Consider the following 19,627-nt stretch of genomic DNA (forward strand, 5'->3'; position numbering starts at 1 on the left):
TATTACACTAACTGCTTGAATTCTCACGATCACCTTGTGCATGAGGCATGATCTCCACGTTAAAAATGAGGAAACTGAGGTTAAGTTATTTGATCAAGTTCGCATAACCAGTAAAACAACGAATGGCAAAATTAGGATACAAACCCAGCTCTGTCTTATTCAAAAGCCCAGACTTTTTCCACTAAAACATCTTATGGATGAGCTACATAAGAAGAAAAAGTTTGTATGTGTGTTCTTTCTTTTAAAAGATACCATTTTCCTATGTTATAAGGAGTCCAGTTTAACCAATCCCTAATTGACATAAGATAGAATACAGTGGGGATTCTACCATACTTTCTCTTATAAGAACAAATGACATCTTCAATTTTGCCTAAATTTCCTGTTGATATTCCAGGACTAGTGAATCAACTTTTAATTAAAAAAAAAAAAAGTTCTTTCAAGAGGCAAGATGACTTTTCATAACATTTCTTCTTAATTTCAAGGTGAATGGGTTATGACTTAAAAAAAAAAAAGCTACTATTCATGTCCTTCAAAGTAATTAGCAACTTTCAGAAGTGACTGGTATAAAACAATTATTGTCATTGATCAGCTCTGAATAGATAATTTTAAACAAAGTCATTGTGTGCTCAGCAGATTACAGCTTGTTAACGGGCAAGTTCTAAATGACCTCTTAAGCTAGTCAAATCAATGATGCATATTCCTCATTAAGTAACATCAAAATGTAAGTGGTCTTATAAATAAATAATGTTTATTTTAAGCACTAAAACAAATGGCAAAACCTTGATATACCAAAAGCCATCTGCTCATAGAAAAGATTTTCCCTCCATTGGTTTACTTTTATTCCTCAAAATTCATAGTAACATTACTGTTATCAAAAGAGAAAAAAATGTCTTCTCACCTAAAATTAATGAAGACATGGAAAACAAAATTTCTATTACTAATAATAACCTACCTAGTACCAATGGTCTAAATGTATTTGAGAGCATACATGTAGAACTCTTACTCATAACTATGTTCTCATTTATCAGAATGCTCAACATTCTATAAGCACAGAAAAGTAGGTTTACTAGATTTTCAAAGGCATTTAAAAAACAGTAATATCCAAATTTCATATTAGGTATCACTGAATTATCATGTCAAAAACATATATATATGAATGGATATCTTAACTAGATATTTTTAACTACCAGAAGATTCTGGATAATCATTCCATATGCAGTTTCTTCTCTTCAATATTGTTTCCCCACTCTACCTGACTTTATACTCCCTTTCACTAAATTCATTTCACAATGTTACTGGTACTAGAAGTAGCAGGAAGCGAGAAGAAATATTCTTTTGTGTGGTGATGGAAAATTTAAATATCCATCCATCATCAGGCAAAAGCTTGGGGTGGTCTAGACGATCCTGTTCCTCTTATTCCTTGGGCTGACATTTTGGGGATCTTTCTCTATGTGAATTAATTTGTATTCCTAGAGCCTAACATAGTATCTAGTATATAAGAGACCTTCAACATTTTTTCCTAAATTATTTCCTTAATTACTTCCTAAATCATTCCTGATAAATTCCTATTTATTTCTATCCATCTAATCATGGAGTCATTATTCTAAACGTACATACTTCATAGTTATTACAAACACAAAAACCAGATTATTAATAGTTTAGGAGATTGAAATGGATCCTTATGTATCTGACACATATTCAACTACTTTTTAATTAAAGCCACCATATAACTATTTCTCATATTTTTATATTTTAGACACAAATGGGAAACAAAAGAAAATGGCTAATTGATGTTTCAAGCTAGATTAATGTTTGTAAATTAAAATTTATATTCATAGATCCAGACCTCCAAGAAGAAAGAGCCAATAAAGTTATGGTTACTTTGCAAATTGGTTGTTTTAAGTGATCTTTAATCTAGTGATCCTCTTGTTATTATAGTCTTTATTTTTCTTAAAGTGAAGATTTCTATCTGAACTAAAATATTTTGGGACACTAATTTCAAAACAAATCATTTAAAATAACTGAAATAATAAGGATGAGCCGAGATGCTCTAGGTTCCAGAGAATATCATTACATAAGTATATATGATTGATCAGTAACATGTACAAAGTTTTCAGGGTAAAAGGAATTCTACTTGAAATAATCAATTATATCTGTAGCTTTTTAAAAACTCTGTAAGCTTTAGATTATTTCCATTTTTCATTTCTCATAGATTTTGAAAGTGAGAAAAAAAAGTCTGATGGAACATATTTTTTAAGAGATCTCTAAGATACTACACATTAGCAATTCCTGAAATTTGCATTCATGTGATATTGTACCAGTTGTCCTAGGACAGACAAGCAAAGGAGGGCTCAAGATGTGTAAGATAACCCAATGGAGGCTTTTTAAAGACATTATAAGGAACGTATAATTTGCAGAGAGTACTTCTCTTAATTTCCAAACTCTGTGACAGACTATATATCCTCATTATGTTTAGTTTACTGAAGACCAGTATATTCTAAGAGTTAATGTATAGAGAAATAACAGTTGAAATTGCTAGTGGTCCTAGGATTATGATAGAGGACAAATCCTGATGCCAGCAGAAGCAGTAGGTAAAGGCCCCAGGCTTCTTTTACCAGGAGAGGTTTGCCATCCTAAGTCAACCAATTCTGCCTGCAAGGGGAAGCATGTAACACTCAATGTGGTCTCCTACTAATTGTCACTAAGTTTAGAATTCCCTAAGTAAAATGTACTACCAGTAAGATGCTCATGAATTGTGAGGACCAGAGGATCAGTATACCAAGAAAAGCAGAGCATAAGTAATGAAGTTTCCATAAGAGTTCAGTCCAGGCTTCACATAGTTGTTCTCACCCAGACACTGAGAAAAGGAGAAGACTAGCAGTAAAGGCAAGAGTACAAGTGCTCAGAAGTAACAGAAATGTGGGTACCACACCTCTAGGGTTCAATTCCTAATACTATCACTTACTAGCTGTGTGAACTTGGGCAAGGTATCTTTCTGTGATTCTTCCTCCTCATCTTTCGAATTGGAATCATTATGAGACCTACCTCTGAGAGTTGGTTGTGAGGATTACAGAGAAGGGTTAAAATATTAAAAATATTTAAGACTGGTACCTGGAGGGTAGTAACTGCCATGCAATTGCTAACTCTTATTACTATTTACCAATGGTTCTGACTTACCAAGATTTGGGAATACATGGTATTGCAATCTTTTTCTTGCCTGGCCTCAGAGACATATAGCTCCCACTGACAATCAGTTTGACTAAGGTATGCTCAGATATCTGCCAGCAACATATATATATATATTCACACTCAGGTAGTAAGTGTGAAAATCTGGAGGGCTGGATATACATTCAGCCTCTTGGGTGACCTTCTCCCTACAAATGGAAGAATTAAGTATATGATATATACCACTCCACAGAAGAGGCTTCATCTGGGATGGGGTCAGCCGGTAAACAAAAGTCATAAGCAAGAGAAAATACTAAATGTTGAGAACCATGAATGAAGGTACTCGGGAAAAGGAACAAGTAATAGACCCTCGGATGGATGAAATAATCCCACAAACTGTACTTTTTTTTTTTTTTTTCTACCTGGGGATATTTTTTTAACGGACTTTCTATACATAAAGTAATTTTGCCTTCATCTTTATAGTACTGTTATTAGGAAGCTGAGTTGCTAAGCCCGCATTTGGTGGCTTGAGGTGACTCCCAAGTGCTGAATTCGTTGCTCCCTGGCATCAGAAATGGAGGGTCAGTTCTATGCCAGGCTGTGAAAGGATAGACAATTGTATATCTAAATGGGATGTGGAAAGAAATGAGTTTAGCAACTGAATCAGCGCAGGACATTTGTATAAGATACTAAAAGCTATTCAAAGAGAGAGAAGTAAAGAAGAAGAAGTCGGAGGCCAAATTTAGACAAGATCCACAATGGAATATCCAAAATGCTGGAGGAAAAGCAGAACCCTAATTTGGAGTAAAGTTGAATTAAAAGACCAAAAAGGCAATAAAGTGTCACACAGAGAAACAGGAGGATTAGGGCCCCGGGAGCTAAGATAAAAATTTATTTAGCAGTTTATTGCTGTATTAATTGACTGTCACTGGCCTTGCAGCGTATCAGCAACAGGGATTTTGAAAAGGCATCCTGTGGGTTCTGACAGCAGCTTATATCACAGCAAACCTCCTACAAACCTGTACATGTTATGATACCTCAGTAAGGTCCCAAAGTTCATGAGATCTTCCTTTCACATTAGAATTGCACTGACCAAATAGTACCTTACCATGTCCAGTCTCTCTATAATACATAACCTCACCGGATTCTCAAAAAAAGTCTTAAAGGTCCCCCAGCAAAGGCTTAAATAATTTCCAACAAAGACACTAAGGGACTTGAACAAAAGTATTTAAAACAAACAACTTTTTTAACTCTTCATTTAGAAAAGAATGGGCTAACTAACATTCATTGATTTACTCAGGGAAATTTATTTAACCACCTACCAGGCCAGGAACTATAGATACAAAGACTAAGAGGATAGGATCTGGGCCCCAAGGGACTTACAGTGTGTGGGGGAGTGGATACAGGCATGTAAATTAGTAAGGATAATAAAATGTTACAGGTTCTATAACAGAAGTATGTCGATGGTAAAATAGGACATAAAAAGAGAGAGTGATCAATTCTACACGGGTAGGGAGATCATAAAGTCTTTAGAGAGAAGGTGACCCTTTAAAAAATAAACGTCGCAAATCAGGATACGATTATCTATTACATTAAAAAATCATATACATATAATTTATTCTTTATTATAAGAAAATGACATCTACATAGGAATAGATAGGCTAAAAAATATATTTTTAAAATCCCTCTATTTTCAGGAATGCTCCAGTAGCCTCTTTAGCAATTGGTGATAATTTGTCATGCTAAGAGTCAACAGTCAAACATAATTTGTAATTGGCTCAGCATAGAAGGCAAATTAAGACAAAAGTTTTTTCTTTTCTATTATACGTGAAAATCTTATTCAAGATTTGAGTGCACATGTATCTGTTTGAATATTATTGGCCATATAAATTTTTGGTAGATCTAAGACTATTAGAAACTCTTCCTCCCGGACATGCACAGCCACCCATATTTAAAGCATTTAAGGCATAGTTATTTTGAACAAGGTTACTTGGTAACGGACGAACTGAAAAGGTGGAGACATGTAGCTATTAGAAGTAAAACTTCAGCTAGTGGTATTGAGCCAGGACTGTAGTCTTCAGATGTGCACAACATGAAGGTATGTGGACCACACACCGGTTTCTTCAGCCACTCACTCCTGCAGAAAGCAAAATCTTCAGAGCACCATCTTACAAAACTGCACTTCCTTACAAATAAATTCAGTCCTGGTCACTGTGATCAACCAATGCTAAAATTTAATCTTTGTTAGGCAGTCATTTTGGCCTCCATGCAAGTAAGCCTCATGCCTTATCAGAGGAACATGAAGTAAAGACACAGTCTATCACCAAGTCAACTCATCCAAAGCTCTGAAGGCAGTCTTTGAACATCTTCATTAGAGAAGTGTTTTTATTATAAATTTCTCACTGTAGTGTCTACATCCTCTACATAGCCTCGCAGAAACTCCTCTATGTCATCAGTGCTCATCTCAAGTCTTCCTCTGCCTCACTTTAATGGTCACTGCGTCCCCATCCCTACTCTTCTCTCCTGGAATGTGTTGCATAAAAAATAAATCTGGACATAGTAAGAGAGATTTTATTTCAAAGAATTATAAGGGAGAGGGAATGAGTGACCATCACAATAGATGGAGTGGACTATAGCAACAGGGAGAGCGCTTTGACCATAAGATCTGTAAGTCAAGAATTAGACAAAAAGAGTTGTTTGGTTTTTTTTTAATAGGAAGATGTGAACAAGGCTAGAAAGAACCTGATGTGGCGAAGTGGGATGAAACGGTGGCATATTCGGATTGTAGATCAGAGAATGCTTTACCAGGAAGCCAGCCTATTCTCAGGAGGAGGCTAAAGTTCAGGAGCCCAGGGGAAAGAGAGAACTTTAACCACAGTTCGGTTAATAAACATGTTTTTCCAACTGATGGATGGAGATAAGCAGTGTGCTAATCGATCGTGAGGTAAAGAATGGCAATTTGGGAAGGCGGTGGGCGGGGGGGGGGGGGACACTGTGCCTGGCCTTGCCATAGGTGAACCCGGGACGTATCTGTGCCTCTTATCTAACTCATGCGGTGAAGGGCAATTTTTTTTTTTTGCAGTGAGCTGTTTCCAGAACCCAAAGGGTGGGGAGATTTTTTTAGACTTTGTTGTTTTCCGTGATCACAGGACTCAGGCAAAGCTCAACATTGTTCACTAACATTAATCAAAGACAAGTTGACTTTGAGTGATGCTAGTAGGAAATGCAGCTTTTAGTATAATGTTGGGAATACGTCAAGAACTCTGCCTTCCAAGTGGCTTAGGTTGATGTGCGTTTCTTAGATATAGCTAATCTAGGTAAACAGAATCATGACTCAAGCCAGATCAAAACTCAATAGGAAGATTGGGGGCTAAAGAGCAAACAATAGAATGCATTTTTCTAACTCTATCTTCTCTGTCTCTATCTCCCCTGGTTATCTATGGAAACATCTAAGTCTTATGTCATCAAGTACGTTCTCAGTCATCTATTGCTTTTTACTTTGGAGACACATCTGACACCAAGTTAGGAGAAAAGAAAGAATCTAATAGTGTTGAAGTCTCAGAAGTTAAGTGGCAGAGCTACACAGAGAATCAAAATCTCCTAAATTCCCAGATTTAAGCATTCCCATTGAAAGAAGAAAACAAAAGTATTTCCTATACTACTATATTATTAACAAAGGTAAACAGCCCATTGCAGCTACAGTATGTGCCTTTGGCTCAGGAAAAAGAAGATCTACTTCTTCCTCTTGCTTTTACCTTAAACCACAGGGTAACAGAAAGGTGGATGGGGTGGGGGGGGGCAACTGGGTGGCTGAGTCAGGTGCCTTCGGTTCAGGTCATGATCTTGGGGATGTCTGGTTCCCTGCTTGGTGGGAAGCCTGCTTCTCCCTGTCCCTCTGCCTCTCCATTCCACATGCTCTATCTCTCTCAAATAATAAAATCTTAAAAAAAAAAAAAAGAAAAAGAAAAAAAGGAGGAAGGAAGGAAGAAAGGAAAAGGAAAAGAAAAGAGAAGGAAAGAGAGAAAGAAAGGAAGGTAGACAACAGAACGTGGAGACAGTCCCTAGGGTAGGCTCTCAGCACACACCCATATTCATAGAGGAAAGCACCCTTCCCAAAGCAGTATAAATAATCAAAATAATGTTAATTTTCCTGCCATAGTTCCAGACAGGACCTTTCAGAAATATTTTACTACGCTGCTTCACCCAAAATAAAATCTATTATTAACAGAAGAACTAATAGATTAATGAAAAAGAATATAATAAGGCAACATAAGTTTTAAGAACATTAATGAAATTCACCAAAGTAATTTCTCCATTTATAACAGCTCCAAAATTAAGCTATTACCATACTATCTGAGACAAGAGAAATAATACTTTTGTTGTGCCCATTCCCAAAATCTGTGCAGAAACCAAGCCAGCCTCATAATCACTAAGCTCAACGTTCCATTAGGAAAATAACACATAAAAATGAACATAGAGATGATAGAAATAAAACTTCTAAGGTGGAAACTGACTTTATTACTGCTAAATCATATGAATAATTCTAATTGATTTGTATTGGGCCAACATCTTATAGTCCAGAACCATGTTCATCTATTTATCACAATATTCTATATGACATATGGAAACTAATACATTGCTTCATTAATATTAACAGTCTTTCTCTAGTTATGGCTCAGAGATATTTAACATTCTAAAACATAAGCACTGATAATTACATGTTTCACATTTTACTCTAATTTTTAATACTGCCAAGATTATTTAGTATAACTAACTTTTTAACTATGTACTCTTTTCTCTCTAACCATTAGCATATCAATCAAATTTGCATTATTCTGGCTTGCTCATTTTATTAAAAGCGAATTCAGGGCACAATTGACTTTTCATTTGTTTAACAAGTGAAGAAATATTTACCCTGACAGCCATTGCGTTGTAGAGATTCATCTTCATGGCACAAGATGCGAACTGTGAATCAGGAAAAAAAAAAGATGGCATATAGTTCAGTTACAGAAAGACAGTGCAGCCTATTTTTACATATAAAAGATAAGAATCTTTATACATAATACATAATAAGAGTTCTGGGCTTAGAAAAATGAAATCGAACTTTGTATTGAAGAGATAGGCTTCCTAATACATAATGCAGGCTTAACCAGAAAAATCTATGGTAGTCAAACTAGGAGCTAATGGAGATATATGATCATAAAATGCTCTCCGCTGAGTTTGATAATCAATGGTGCTCTACTGAGAATAGAATAACAAAGCAGAAATATTCACAAGTGCTGGTGACACGTAGTATTGTATGATTTATTCACTGGGGTTCTTTTAGCCAAAACTCACAGAAACATAAAAGGAATTCATATTTCAAGACGTCTGGTTTAATGAAAAATTCAAAGAAATGCTGTCTTCAGTCGAAATCGTTCAAGGATATGGATGCAGTGATGAAGCAAAACTGTGCCTTCCAACCATCTGTACAAAATGTTATGTACTTAGCTGCCTCCTGAGTAATCCTTGGGAATTTTGTTTCATTTAATATTCATTTTAACACCATAAAATCATAAATACAATGATATCATGTTACGGCAAATCCCCTGATATAGTGAAGACTTCCTAAGGTCTTGGTTTCCTACTAGTATAGACACATTTGTCTATTAATATACAAATCTCTGTTACACTAATCATTTAGCAACACAGCTTACTTCAAGGCAATTATTGCTTTAAATGAAGTTTCTACATCTGTTATATCCTTTAATTAAAAACATAAAATTAACATAATGCATGACAGTACAGTAAATAGTAAAAGCAATGAAATATACATTTTTAACACAAAATATTACTTTATCCATTTTTATTCAGTTGAATTCATTGACCAATATAACTTGAGCTTAGGTAACAGGTGCTATGTTTCAGGCAAAAATCAGAAATAAATGCCTTAACCTTTTATATAGGGGTTTTCTTCCCTGCAACAAACAGAAATTCATATAAAAGGGTTTCACTGTAATTAGGACTGTTTGAATTGCCTGGTCTGATCCAAAGCAAATTGTCTGTGGAGAGCAGCAGGGCTGGATTATTTATCAACAGTCTGAGCAATTAAGAAACAGTTGGCTGCAATATGTTATTTACAAATGAACACAACGATGTTACTTCATTTTAAATTCTCTTTCTTCATCATAGCAAGACGTAATTCTTGGCATTTGAGGTGAATTTAAAAGATTCACTTTAATATATTTCTTCAAGTCATATTGATGCAGATATAGCCATCAAAGGACTTTATACAGGAGAAACATATTAAAAATTACATATCTAAAATGTCTGGGTTCAGAAAGAGGTCATGTTTCTTATCTTTATTATGTTCCTGTTCAGTTAGCAGCACTGAGTGTGTGTGAGCTTTCAAGCCACAGACCTGAGTTCAGGTGCTGATGGTGCTTTTACCAGCTGTGTGGCTTTGAACAAGTTACTTAAACCCTGCCAGTCTTGACTTCCATGCTCACAAAATGGAACAGTACATACTTCGTAGAATTGGGGTGAAGATTAAAATGAGATAAAATATTTAAGGTGCTTGGGACACAGCTGATGATTATAGAGGGGATTATCATTGTTGCTGTTACACATTTTGTAGCTAAAAGTATGTAATTTAACAATAAGTAAAATTCCAAAATATAAGAGGTTAAATTTTATTCTGAAGACAGAGAAAAGAGAGATCTAGCTTTTAGGTGTACAGATTCTGACTTTTATAGCTAAAAGATGTTACAGCACTTTGATTCCAGTGTATCATTCTCATGTGAACCACTCGTTGATATTAAATTTATTTGCTTTGGAAAGTAACAAAAATATATTTACGTGAAAAATATCGCATGATCCCACTTACAAGAGGTACCTGAAATAGTCAAATTCACAAAGACAGGAGGTGGAACAGCAGTTACCAGAGGCTAGAGCAAGGGGGCAGCTTTTGTTAAATGGGTAGAGTCTCCATTTGAGATGAAGGAGAAGTTTTGGAGATGGGTAGTGGTGATAGTTGCATACAAATATAAGTGTACCTAATGCCACTGAATAATAGTACAATTAAAAATGGTATAAATAGCAAATTTGATGCTATGTGTATTTTTCCACAATTTTGAAAACACTAAAAAAAAATCATTTGTTCATTTCCATAAGCTATCTATGAGACTCATTTAGACACTTTAGAATTTTGTAAAATTTCTTTCATCTAAGTCTATTTCCATTCTGAGCAATGACGCTACTTATTAATATTTGGTATACACGTAGTTAAAATATAAATCATATGAAAACCCTTGTTCTTAATATTGTCTAGAATTTAGTCCTCAAAATTTGTTTTTTTCCATTCCATGGAGTTGGATAAGCTAAGAATATCCCAGCTACTAAATATTAATAGTATATCCAACAATGAAAAGCTATTTTAATTTCTCAAGAGATGAAATTCTTAAAATTAAAAATTTTTCTTACTATTTATTAATTTCCCATTTTATCATAAGATACTAAGTCCACTAACACTAAAAATCTGGAGTGAAAATCAAGCATAAATGGTGATAGTTTCATTGTAATGAAAATATGATACTCAATTATAGATGTTTCCCCATATGTTTGTTGAATAAACAAAAAAAAGGAAAGGGGGGAAGGAGGGCAGAAAGAGAAAAAGGAGGATAAACAGAATTGATATGCTGCATTTACAACAGATAGAGCAGGAAGAATTTCTGGAATGAAAAATGGCATTTGAATACTAAATCAACCATTTGTTAGCTGTATGGCCTTTGCCACGTCATCCTCAATTTTTATACGGCTTCTGAAATTTTTTTTGGAGGATGTATTCCTTTTAAAAACATAATTTTCTGTGTGGTTAGTATCCACATGAATCTTTTGGACAGAGGGACTGGACCATGATTACCAATGGAAACATGTTTCACATTTTGAGTTTCTTTCTTCTTTCTATCAGGTGAATTACAATGGGAGGGTGGTTAGTGATAAATGAGAACCACTCTGTTAGAGGTCAAGTAATATTCAAAGCTTACCACAATCAAGTCCCAATTTTTCCCTTCAGTTATCTCTTACCACTCTATTCCTTTAAAGCTCAATCTGATCAAATTGCTGTTTTTATTTCTTCACCTCCAGGTCCATATTACTTCCCTTGCCTGACACATCTTACCATTCTTTTCTAGCTGTCCAAACCTTATCTCTCCTGTTTTTCTTGCAAGCATTTATAGGAGAAACTATCTTTTCTCTCCTCCTCCAAGTACCATCAGCTGGAGGAAGCTGGCATTCTCCTAGTTCCAAAGCATACTTTCAAACCATTTCATACCAGTAAGAAGTACTCCTTTAAAAAGGATACAGCAACAACAAACCAAAAGAACAAGAAACCTTATTTTTTAATCTCACGCTTTCCACACTTAAGACTCTCTATCCCTTTTGGTAGTCATACTTCAGTTCTCTGATTACTTATCCTCCTTCCCCCCTCCTCCTCATTTCTCCCTGACTTGCTCCAAGTATGCTCTTAAGATTCCAACATCAAACTAATGGTCTAACTCTTCATCACAACTCCTACCATTATCTTGAGACTTTTCAAACTCATGTAGACAACACATTTAATTACTAAATCCATAGCCATGTTCCAGACCTTCTGAACTAGAAATGTTCTCCCCACTCCCCTTAAGTCTTAAACTCTTAATGCAAATTCCTCTCCTTCAACCCCTTGATTTCTCTTAAAGGTTCTTCTATCTGGTTTAGACTGATTTAATACAGATATTTCTTGTTTCCCATTTTTAAGTTCCTTCTTCACGTATTTTTATACACAATGGCTACATGGTATTTTGCTACATGAACATACCATACATGACCTAATTGCTTCTTTATTGTTGAGTATTTAGGTTGAAAATCAAAACAAGATGAGTTCCAAGGAGAAAATAGTCAATCATTTTCAAAAGCACAACACTTTTTTAAAAAGGTGGTTTTTTGTAATTAAATGTTTCGTTTTTATTCTGGTATAATTAACATATAGTGTTCTATCAGTTTCGGGGTACAGTATAGTAATTCAACAGTTCTACAGATTACTCAGTGCTTACCACAATAAGAGTGTTCTTTAATCCCCATCACCTATTTCACCCATCCCTCACCGACCTCCCCTCAGTTTGTTCTCTATAGTTAAGTCTGTTTCTTGGTTTCTATCTCTCTTTCTTTTCCTTTGCTCCTCAAAAGCAGAACCCTTAAAGCAATACATATTCATAATAATTTTGAGTAATACATCTATATAAACTCAACCAGATCAGCTGGCTTATTTGTTAGATTGAGCAGTACAAAGAAATAGTTGCATTAAAGTGATGACAATGGAACCTTTAGAAGCCATGCACATATGGATAACAGATATGATGAGCATGAGTCTTTGTTATTTTCCACATCAGTGCTGTCCTCATTTCGTAATTTTGAGTATAATCATTAAAATGATTTATTATCAAATAATCCTGAGTATTTTGTGCATATGCTTTGCCTTGTTTGTTGGCAAATGATACCAATCTGTTCATTATCAACAGCTGATTTTTAAAATACCCTTTATTTTTCCACATACACACAAAATTAAAACCAAATATATTATTCTTAGATTATTATTAATATAATCTTTAAAAGCAGGAGAACCAAATCTAAATTTATTTCATAATGAATATATGAAAATATATTAATAAAGTTTTAAATTAATACCATAGGTCAGAATCGTAAGTCATCTATCCTTTAGTATTTACCTAAACTGCAAGACCCTGAAGGGAAAAAATGTTTCCATTTTCTGCTTTGACACTAAAGGGTGATAAATGTTGCCTTATTAACTTATAACTGATTTGGAGGTCCTTCTGCTGAAATTTCTCTTTCCCTCTCCCTCTCCCTCTGCCCCTCCCCACCTCATGCTCTCATTTCTAAGAGAAATAAATCTTAAAAAAAAAAGAAAAAGAAAAAGAAAAAGAAAAAGAAAAAGAAAAAGAAAAAGAAAAAGAAAGCTCCCAAAACAGTAGGACCATTTGAGAATCCAGTAGGAAGATCAAGTTTCAGTAAAGTTAGAGCAAGAGTTCAGCAGGTATGAAACTCATATGCACCGAGCACACACGAGATAACCATCAATTTTCACTAACAGGAAAAAATTTTCAAGGTTGTGAATCAACAATGCTAGACCCCTAAGATGGACAAATTTGGATTATGTTGCCAGATACAGCAGCCTGAAAGTCAGCAGGAAGGCCAGAAATGGTGGCAGAAAGGAAAAAGCAAAAACAATAGTCATCAAGGAAGCAAGAGTTGAATCACAAAAGAGAACTGGAAATGATCTATTATTGTGAGTTAATTAGGGCACTGTAGTGGAGAACCCATGATCCTTCAGGACTGGATAAGCTAGCTGGTGTCAGTATGAAAATTATTTAAAAGCCGAATAAAATATTTTCGTTAACAGAATTTTGAGGGAGGCTGTCTAAAACTACTAAACCTATCTATTTAAGGAGATCCTAGCATCTGTCTTTTCACAGTTCACTTTCTGTGTGACCTTTGCCACATCTGAGACTGTTGACAATGCCATATTTGCTAGCAGTTCTCTCCCCTGGTTACTGTGATATTGTATCTCTACTTTTCTAGTTATTATCTATCTATAATTCCCTTTCCTTTGCCTAAATCCTACCTAATGTGTTCCACAAGCCTCAATTCTTGGCCCTCTGCTCTACTCTTGAGATATATTTTTCCCCCATCAGGTAGAAAATCCTGTCATCTTGCAATGATGGTTCTAAAATCTTTGTCTCCAGCTCTCTTAATCTAAACTCCCATTCAACAGTTCACTTTAATAAGCATTTGTGGAGTGTTAATTTATGCCAGACACTCTGCTGAGACTCTGCAAAATCGCCTTACAAGATATCACCACATGGAGGTGTCCTAACATCATCACAAACTCAAAAACCTCAAAACATCTTTTTGTAAGCTTCACTGAGTGCCCCATTCCGAACGTTTCTTACGAACACGCACGCTTTTGTTATCATTATAACCATTAATCAGATTTGCAGAGATAAAAATGCAGCTATCATAGTAGCTTACAAAACAAAAAGTTTCTCACTCACATTTTATGTGTAGACTAGGGTTCCCTATAGCTGTCTGTGCTCTACATCTCTTCATCTTAACCCCAAGGATGAAGGAGCAGCCCAAGACTGAGGTGTGCCATTCTTATGCCAGAAGGAAAGAGGACTACAGCTTCTTAAAGCTTCATCTTGAGGGTGGCATATGTCCCATCTGCTCACAACACATGGCTTAGCCCAAAATCAGTGAGATGGGGAAGAATCATTCTTTTATGAAGAAGGGGGTAGTGAATAATTTTGACACATATTGATACAATCACCAGCTGTGTTGACCATAGCAAAAGTCTTCCAACATATATATCCCTGTGAATCATGTAATCAGTTAGCAAAAATGTCTGCAGGCTTTCTATGTGACATTTGCTGTGATACATTTGAGATACAGTAAACTGAACAGTTACTGTCATTCAGGAGCTCCGGTCAAATAAGAGATGTAGATAAACAAATGTATCACAGTGAGACAAATGCCTACATGAACAAAGCTAGGAAGGCACACCTGATACCTGCAGTCTCCCACCATTCCACACTCAGCTTCAGGAGATCAGGGAAGGTTAATGTTTAAGTAAAGTCTGGAACAATAATAGGGATTTGGACCAATGGGAGGGCATTCTAGGCAAGGCAAAGGGCATTTGCAAAAAGCCTGTAGGACACTGCATATTTTGGCAATAGCAAATGATTTAATGTGTCCAAAGTATATTTTATACAGGTATAGCAAGAAGTGAGATTAGAGAAGAAGCCATTAGGAGGCTATGAAAAACCTGACATGTCATGTAAAAGAGTGTGAACTTTATGCTATATGCTATGGCAAGGGCTGTAGGCATGGGAGTAAAATGATGATGTTTAGACTCAAGTCAAGAGACTTTTATGAGGGGAAATGGAAAGTGTTTGATGGCTGATAGGAGATAAAGGGTAGGGAGAAGGAGGTAGTGGAGAGTCTAGGATGACTGGATTTCTGGTTGAATGGCTGTACCATTGATCTGAATAAAAGAATATATAAGGAGGAACAGGTTTAGGGTAACTGAGGGACGTGCAGAGATTTTAATAAGTAGTGAGCATGTGGCTCTATATGGATCAGAAACAGAACTTTAGGCAAATCACTGAACCCTCCTGAGACTCCATTTTTCTATCTATAAAATGAAAATAACGTGCACTTTCTACTTGACAGATTGCTGGAAAATATTAAATAATGGATATAAAGTTTTTCAACAAGAAATTTCTTTTAAATGTAGGAAATTACTTTTTAAAAGTCACATTCAACTCCTGACCAACCTTCTGTTACTCCCCAAATTCTCTGAGCCATCCAGATCAACATCCCTCCTTGTCTCCCATCACACCATGCTCATTCCCAATTTCAAACCCTCATTCATGCTGTTCCTAATGGAAACAAATGTCCTTCCTTCTTCCGAGTCTACCACCTACTGATCCCCCAGGGGGCAATTCAAGTCTCATTTCTTTGATCTTTGGAGATAACATTAACTCTCATTTAAGCACTTACTATCTGTCCATGTGTTTGGTGGGAGAGTCCCTTTTAAACTGACTTTCCTTTTTAAATTAATTTATTTAATAGATAATACATTCATATTGTTTAAAATTCAAAAGCTACAGAAGAGTTTATAATTTAAAAAGTCTCCTTTTTTTGAAAGATTTTATTTATTTATTTGAGGAGGAGAGAGTGCGTAAGTGGGGGGGGGGGAGGAGAAACAGGCTCCCTGCTCAGCAGGGGGCCCAACTCAGGGTTCCATCCAGGACCCAGAGATCATGACCTGAGCTGAAGGCAGGCGCCTAACTGACTGAGCCACCCAGACACCCCAAAGAGGTCTCTTTCTTACGATTCTTCCTTAAGGACCCAGTTTTCTTCTCCCTTAGGCAATTAATATCATCAGTTCTTTGTGATCCTTTCCCAGATAAGCAAATTAAATCACTGGCTTTCAAGTCATGCTATGGTGGCTCAGGTGACAACAGAGGCCACAGAGAGAGTTCAAGCAGTTGAGTTTCTTCAACTTCCAAAACAGCTGCACCTCCTGCACCTGTTTTACATATAAGGCTAAAAATTTTGCTAACATTTTAGTAAAGGAGTTCTATCCCTACGTTTTAAAATCGCTAACCTATTATCACTCATTTTATAACTTAATCATGTACTACATGGCATTGTTATTATTGCATATAGCTGTTAGGCCAAAAAAATTATGCGGAATAAATTTGGGAAATGATGATTTAAAGATAGTTACTACAGACTATGTGTGTGACAGTGTGTACTAATGTGTGTGACAGGGTAAATAATATAGACTTAAACAGTATCTCTAATTCCCGTCCTACCCCCCAACCCAGGAAAGTAGCAGGTCTTTTCTTGCGTTCTTGCTTCAGATGGCTTATGTGTGACTGTCCATCCCTACCGAGCTTTGCTTTCCTAAAACCTGAGCTCTGAGGAATTATGCTGGAATGGGAGAGAGACAAGAAGAGGGGAGCTATGGGCAGAGAAAGAGAAATAAAGGAGCCAAGATTCCACATGCTTGGTGAAGAGCTGGGCATTAGCTTTTTAAAATAAGGAAATACCACATTTGGCATTCCTATTGCTTCTGGGAGGTGGCTAAAACTCTAGGATAAACTTGGTGGTACCTGTGGAGGAGACAGGACTCAAAGCACTAGGGATGTCGGGATACTGACTCTAACAAAAATTCCCATTCCCTTTATGTGGCCCACCAGCCACAGAGTTCTCAAAGGATGAACCTTGAGAGATCAAATACATGGGCTAGGACAGTGGACCTCCTCTGAATGAAGCTCCACAAAGGTGGGGATCACTGGTATGTTAGCACTACTTAAGCTTCGTGGACCTCTGTATAACCCAAAGGAGGGAAATCTCCAATAATGAAATGAACTTCAACTGTCTACCAGCTCAGTATATAAGGGTTTTGGGATCACATCAAATTGGGTTTGAACTTTTTTCCACGCATCACTAACAGTATGTCCTTGGGGAAGTAACCACATCTGAGACTAAAATTCTTCATCTATAAAATGGTGATAATATTCACAGGACTCGTATAAGACTTTAGTTGGTATACACATTAAACACATAAAATGTTTACTACAATATTTTAGTCATACTAGTCAATCAGTAAATGGCAGTTATTTTAATTTCATTCAATAATTACTTATTGAGGTCCAATTATGTTATTTGAGATCCTTATGTTAGGTCCTGTATATATAATGGCAAAAATAGATAAAAAAATAGAACAGACCTGTTCTAAAATAGTTTACAGCTTAACAGACTTAAAAACTATCCAGAACCAATTTAAATGAGGAAAATCTCCACCTTTTTTCCCCCAAGAGCTCAAAGATAATTAGATCCAAAACTACAGAATAACATAGTGATCATGCTGCGTGATATTCTTTTTGATCAAACTCTGTTAAGACGCTAAAGTAACAAAACAAATTTCCTAGAATGGACCATTATATGAATTTTTAAAAACATTTTTTCAGCAACCTCAACATCATTAGAATAAATATAGATTCCCAAGTTGAATATATTGACAATAGTCACTGAAATGTTTATACTCTTGTATATTTGATTAAAAAGAGGTCTCAATCATTCATAACCTTCTGACTAGTGGCTTGTGAGTAGAAATTACAGCAATGGAAGTTAAGTTAGTAATGCTCATGGCATGCCATATGCATACATATACTTTATTGTCTCGTCTATACATTGATACAGATCTCCAACTATGAATGAATAATGGGGCTAAAGATCACTCAGCACTCCATAAAAAATACCTTAATTTTTTGATCATTCCATTTAAGTAATCTGATTCTATTAGGAGTTGGTTTGAAGGAGCTTCTGCTGGCCAAATCAATTTGAGCACCAAGCCAATTAGTGATAGTAATTTATTATAACCCACGGAATAAAACAGGAATCCATTAGTTCATTCTGATGTAAATAATTTAAAAAAGGACCAAAAAGAAAAAAAAAGCTTTTTCTTATACTAATATGCTACCAAGTAAATGCAGAAGAAATGACAGAGTTAGAAAATTGCTATCTGACAAATATAAGAACTGATTCTGGCCAAAGCCATCAATGAATGCTAAACCTAGTGTAAAAAAGATTGATGAGAAAGAAGACACACACACACACACACACACTTACACACAGTTTTGAAATATCCCCCCATGGGGCACCTGAGTGGTTCAGTCAGTTAAGCCTCTATGTTGTAAAAGCATCACTGTGATTTTATTTTATTTATTATATTTTATTTTATTTTTTAAAGATTTTATTTATTTATTTGACAGAGAGAGAGACAGCCAGGGAGAGAGGGAACACAGGCAGGGGGAGTGGGAGAGGAAGAAGCAGGCTCCCAGCAGAGGAGCCTGATGTGGGGCTCCATCCCAGGACCCTGGGATCATGCCCTGAGCCGAAGGCAGACGCTTAACGACTAAGCCACCCAGGCACCCCCATCATTGTGATTTTAAAACTAGCTATAAGAGAGATCTGACAGTTACAAAAAGCTCATGGCAGAATTATTGTTTGAATACTTAATTTCACTAAATCTAAAATAGTAGGCTCTTCCTCCAAGCAGTTCCTGTACTTTATCAACATGTTTTAAAGTTTCTTCACTAAAGGTGAATGCTTATTGTTTACTTATCTACTTATTTTTATCTTTTCCTCTCTATATCTTTTAATTTCACTTAGATGCAACTAATCAAGAACAAATGAAAAACAAACTTAAGCTATTATGGTAGAAAACAGTCACAAACCAAAAAATAAATGAAGTGGGCCATAATGAGAAATTTTCTCATTTTATATAAAAAAAATTTTTTTTCTTAATATCCTAAAACCCTTAGCTGAAGTGTAAGCTGGCATGCTACTAGATACTTCTGCAAGACTATCAGTGGATAGAGATGGTTGTGGTATATGATATTTCTTAAGGCAAATCTTCAAAATATCAAAATATCCCAACAGTCAATAACAGACAATGGTAAGACAGAAATGGCCTTATTTTTATATTTTGTAGAATTAATTTTGGCCACTTTAATTCAATTAATGTTTATTGACTACATTATGAAACAGGGATTAATCTAAATGTCAATGGTCCAAAAACGAACAAGCTACTGTGCCTACCCTGAAAGAGCTCCCCATCTAGAACCTGGAGGAAATCATCAACAAATTAAGTGCATATAAATGCATACACTGTGAAAGTTACTTTAACAAAAAGAAAATGTCTGGTGTAGTCTGGGTACAAAGAAATGAGTCATCTATTCTCCATGGAAAATCAGAAAAGGCTTCTCAGAAAAAAGTCTTGTTCTAAACTTTAAGCCCAATTTTGTTCTTACATAAATATTTATAACAATAACTTCCAAGCTGCATGTAAATA

The 19,627-nt window shown here is 35.7% G+C and overlaps 1 protein-coding gene across 2 annotated transcripts in view; it reads right to left on the reverse strand.

Moving 5' to 3' along the window:
- Positions 1 to 19,627, reverse strand: part of SPATA17 (spermatogenesis associated 17) — a 205,286-nt gene that overhangs the window by 172,647 nt on the left and 13,012 nt on the right. For both annotated transcript variants that reach the window (XM_045809617.2, XM_087856311.1), the window contains exon 4: positions 8,080 to 8,130. In XM_045809617.2, coding sequence (XP_045665573.1) covers positions 8,080 to 8,130 — 51 coding nt within the window. The remainder of the gene's footprint in view (positions 1 to 8,079; positions 8,131 to 19,627) is intronic.

Source organism: Ursus americanus, chromosome 2 (genome assembly GCF_024610735.1).
Source record: "Ursus americanus isolate L20-20 chromosome 2, mUrsAme1.1.p, whole genome shotgun sequence".
In the NCBI taxonomy this organism is placed as follows: domain Eukaryota; kingdom Metazoa; phylum Chordata; class Mammalia; order Carnivora; family Ursidae; genus Ursus; species Ursus americanus.